The sequence below is a fragment of the Penaeus japonicus genome, unplaced genomic scaffold (assembly GCF_977035675.1).
Source record: "Penaeus japonicus unplaced genomic scaffold, GWHDUDI00000001_assembly GWHDUDI00000020, whole genome shotgun sequence".
Taxonomy (NCBI): Eukaryota; Metazoa; Arthropoda; class Malacostraca; order Decapoda; family Penaeidae; genus Penaeus; species Penaeus japonicus.
In genome coordinates, this window is record NW_028234422.1 from 21970956 (window position 1) to 21975955 (window position 5000).

The 5000-nt window shown below is 41.3% G+C and overlaps 1 protein-coding gene across 1 annotated transcript in view; it reads left to right on the forward strand.

Moving 5' to 3' along the window:
* The window catches only part of LOC122249277 (putative cytochrome P450 301a1, mitochondrial), a 15456-nt gene extending 11989 nt beyond the window's left edge, over positions 1-3467 (forward strand). The window contains exon 11 of the mRNA XM_086548088.1: positions 2932-3467. Coding sequence (XP_086404214.1) covers positions 2932-3042 — 111 coding nt within the window. The 3' untranslated portion in view covers positions 3043-3467. The remainder of the gene's footprint in view (positions 1-2931) is intronic.
* The last annotated feature ends 1533 nt before the right edge of the window (positions 3468-5000 follow it).

Here is a 5000-nt window from a genome sequence, read left to right on the forward strand (position 1 = left end):
AGGTGAAACAATCCTGAACTGACAGCTGTATATATAACACCTCAGTTTCGACATTCTAGCTTCTAGTATTCATAAATTCATTTGGAGAACAGGATTATGTAGACAATAGAGAGATAAATAGATAGATAGAGAGAGAGAGAGAGAGAGAGAGAGAGAGAGAGAGAGAGAGAGAGAGAGAGAGAGAGAGAGAGAGAGAGAGAGAGAGAGAGAGAGAGAGAGCGCGCGCGCGCGCGCGCGCGAGAGAGAGAGAGAGAGAGAGAGAGAGAGAGAGAGAGAGAGAGAGAGAGAGAGAGAGAGAGAGAGAGAGAGAGAGAGAGTGAGAGAGAGAGAGAGATTGATTTTGATTTTGATATGTTTATTCATACTATATACATTGTATACACATGAATAGGCATAGGAACTATGCCTAAATGATTTGTACAGTTCATATTGGTTTCTGAGACATACATTGTTGGTAAAACAGATATTACTGTGACCCTGTCAATCAATAAGCTAGGGCAAAGCTATACATAAGACATAGTAGTGCATGTATATCACTCTAGAGAGGCCTTGCAATTTTATCTATTACAGGCAAAGTCTTTGTGTTTACGTAATATATCTGATAAAATGCCGTCCTCTATAAAGGATGTTGCAATACTGTACAATGTTTTACGCTCAATCCTTTCACGAAATTCTTCAATTAGAGGACATATCATTACATAGTGGTCAAGGGTGTGTGAATAGGGCTGACTGCACAACTTGCATTCAGTCCCCCCAGCATTGTTTGAAACACTATACTCCCAGTAATATTTGTAGCCAAGCCGTAACCTTGCGGTCACTACATCAAGCTGTCTCGTAACTCTGTTTGTACTGCCGTAGATATGCTTTGTCTTGGACATAGCATTATGGTGAATGATTGATCTGCTTGTGTCTTGCTCAGCATTTCTCTCAGTTTCAGCCTGAGTGGAGAGCTTTTTCTTTATGATCTTACGTACATGCTCAGTTGTTACACCAATGTCATACTCAATAGTATCCATATGACTGTATGATCTAGATAGAGCATCAGCCATATCGTGTAACTCTAGATTTATGTGTGATGGTACCCACAATATTTTAGTGGTTACATCCTTCAGAAACAATCTGTTCAACCTATGCCTCGCTGTTGACACGAGTCCTGTGTTATCATTTCTGTATGAGTTTAGAGCATGAAGTGAGGAGAGGGAGTCTGTAATGATGAGAGTACTATCCCCCGTGCGATCGGCTATCTTAAGAGCAACAAGTAAAGCAAACAGTTCTGCCTACAGGATGGACGCCCAGTTGTTGAGTCTGAAACCAACATCGCTAATCCTTCCAGTGGCATCGCATACGATTGCAGCGCATGCGGCTGAACCTGTGTCTGGAATTACCGACCCATCAGTGAAGATAAGCTGTTTTATCTCATACTCTTGCTTAATCTCGTGAATTTGCTTCAGAATGTCCTTTCTCAATTTAGCTTTCAGGTGAGCGTTGTTTTCAATTTGTTTTTTTGGAGGGACACTTGCTTTGATGATGTCGAAGTGCTTTATCTCCCATGGCGGAACAGAATGTTTTTGAGGGATGCCTTTGCAGAACTCTATCATATCATGGTTTCGAAGCTCTGAGCATGTTTTCTTGACCCAAGCAGATCTGTGGCGCCCCGTGGAAAGGCAATTTAACAAAGATTCCTTGGCTATACTATCATCTGACGATCTTAATAATTTTATTGCTGTCATTGTGTTGATTTCTGTGATCCTATCAGTAATGCTTGGCAATCCGAGTTCTTTCCTCATGTTCAAGACCTTAGTAGTATTTGGACATCCCAGGATTATCCTCATTGCCACATTTTGCATTACTTCTAGCCTTCTAATTGTTCGGGATGGCTGTGTTATTAGAGCAGGTGCAGCATAATCAATGAGGGGTCTTATGTAAGCTGTATACATCATTCTTACAATTCGTATGTTTGCCCCGAAGTTACATTATTGCCAGCAACTGCTCGTAGGGCAGCTAGTCTACTCTTACATTTTTGATTGATCACCTCAACATCTTCGCCGTATGTGGAATATTTACTCCGAGATATCGAAATGATTCAACCTGAGCTATACTATCACTATCTATAGTGAACTGTTTATCTCGATCTTTTACATTGTGACTATATACCTTGGTCTTATCTATTGAAATAATCAATCCTAGTTCATTGCAGACCGTCGATATTGTCTGCAGTGCACATAAACAGTCTTGATAATTTCTAGCATGAATCAGTATATCATCAGCATAGCTTATGATCGTGGCATTGGCTTGTTGTTTAAAACGTCTGATAAGGGAGTTTACCAATACGTTAAATAACAGAGGGCTTAGGACTCCCCCTTGGGGGGTGCCGAGCGACATGACCTTCTGTTCGCTCTTATAGCCTTGAAACACTACGGCTGATTGCCTATTCTGGAAGTATCCATTGATCCACTGTAATATACGTCCCCCGATTCCCATCAGGGCTAGTTCGTGTAGGATTATTTGCCTATTTGCTGTATCAAATGCAGACTTCAAATCCAGGAAAATAGTGAACCCATTGCCTCCAAGAATTGACAGAAATGTTGTTATACAATTTAGAGGGAGAGAGAGAGAGAGAGAGAGAGAGAGAGAGAGAGAAAGAAAGAAAGAGAGAGAGAGAGAGAGAAAGAGAGAGAGAGAGAGAGAAAGAGAGAGAGAGAGAGAGAGAGAGAGAGAGAGAGAGAAAGAGAGAGAGAGAGAGACAGACAGACAGACAGAGAGAGAGAGAGACAGAGAGAGGCATGAGTATTCATGAATGTTAGTAGGGGCCTTAGGTCCAGGATTTCTTACTGTAGTGTCAGTCTGTATCGTTCCCATTATCACACCAAGTATTTATGGTCAGCTCTACTGTCAACACGCACTTCAAACTAATGAGATTTGTCTTCGCAGCTGTTGCTCAAGTACCGCTTGGAGTGGCATTACGGTCCGCTCGACCCTCTCATGGTTTTCACTCTCATCCCTGACAAACCTCTTCGACTGCGGATGGTAGAGCGCCAGTGACGGCGTTCGCGTCGGCGCCGAATGCATGGCGGGAAGCACCGGCAATAACGCGGGCTCCGTGTTAACTTAGATGCTCTACGAAGAAGACGCAAACAGAGGATATATTAAAAAATAGATATTATATATTATGTGTATGCTGATACACACTATTGCAAAACCTGTGAAATACAGCTGTAACAAGAAAATAACAATAAATTGATTCGTTATGCCTTTCCGATATTACATTTCATCTTACTGTTTTTCAAAGTCCATGAAGGCTATTTCTTGTATTTTGTCAAGCTAATGTAGTATTTACGTATAATGTTAGGCATTTCCCTTCATTTATTTTCCTCTTCATGACCCACCATCAAGCATACTATGTCAGATCACATTGTTGTAATAATTTCGATACTCTGATGTTGTGGAATTAAAATTATCGAAATGTTTTGAGAAACTTTTATTTTACTGCATTTTACCAATGTGATTATATATATATATATATATATATATATATATATATATATGTATATGTATATATGTATATATGTATATATGTATATATATATATATATATATATATATATATATATATATATATAAATATATGTATGTATGTATGTATGTATGTATGTATGTATGTATGTATGTATGTATGTATGTATGTATGTATGTATGTATGTATGTATGTATTTATGTAAGTATGTATGTTATGATGACCCACGAAATAGTGAAAAAACAAGTAAGTCTTGAAAATGAAACTCTCCTAGCAACTGCTTCGACATTCTGTCTGTTTTCCTTCCGATATCCTTTACCACAATGCACCATAATTTGAATTTCTTACTCTGCGTTGTCGTCAGTCTAGTGCCAGGTTTATGAAAATGAATCTATCCATGCACTTCGAATGGAACCTCTCTAAAGCCGAGACCTTTGGAGACCCGATTCATTTATGACAGGATCCCGTAAAATGAATATCTCCTGTATCCCAATTGCTTAGGAACGTGGTATGGGATGCGAGGCTGAGCCAGTCGAAGAGACAGGAAAGACGCATCTTATAGCACCTCAGATAATGACTATAGCGACGACGAAAGGGAAGGGAGGGAGCTAGATGTGCTATTCGAAATATTTCAAAATTTGACTTAAAAAAAAATAAAAAAAAACCTGTCAGCTACTGCGAGAGAATGGCACATAAAACAATATATGCAAGAAAGAGTGAGCGCTATGACTCCAGGAGGGTAGGGTCGTCGGCAATAGCCTTTTGTGTAGAAACGGAGAGGAGGAAACCCAAGTGTCACACATGAAGTGCTGGGTACTGCCTGGCGAACAGCAAGCAAGATGTCCACTGCCCTGCCCTTCTGTCATGTCAAACAAACGCAGGAAAGTTAGTGATGAGGTGTAGCTTCGGACTCGGTGCACCTGAGAAACCTTGTCAGGCTGGCCTACATCTAGCAAATGGCCTTCACCAGGTGGGAAGGGAGGCTGGGGAGGAGGGAGCCTGGCCTCAGCCAAAGATAAATAGGTCTTGAGTGCAGACATCAGACATAGTCCTAGGTAGCGGCCGTCCACGAGCCGTGGTAGAACGAATACAGGATCTAAACATGGCCCTTCAGCTCATTTCCTGCCAGAAACCTCAAGTGAGGAACTAAGTAACAAGCGAGACTGAGGTATTGGCCGAGCTAATAAAATGAAGAACAGTGTGGGCATTTGAGCGACCAGGTAAGAGACCCTGAGCTCTGTTGCCAGGACAGTGGCCGCCACTGTGGAAAGAAGACCGGAGAAGTTCCAGAGCTATGGAATCCAAAGAAATTCCCTAGGCATAGCAGAGTGTCCGCAATCGCTTACAGGTGGGTCAAAACTTGCCAGGGCCTGACGTGGGTGGAAGAGCCACAAAGCAAAAAGCATAACTGTCTGATGTTATATACATCACTCTGGAAGTTCTTAGGAATCTCTGGAGTGACCGGGCTGATTGACTTTGTGGTGTC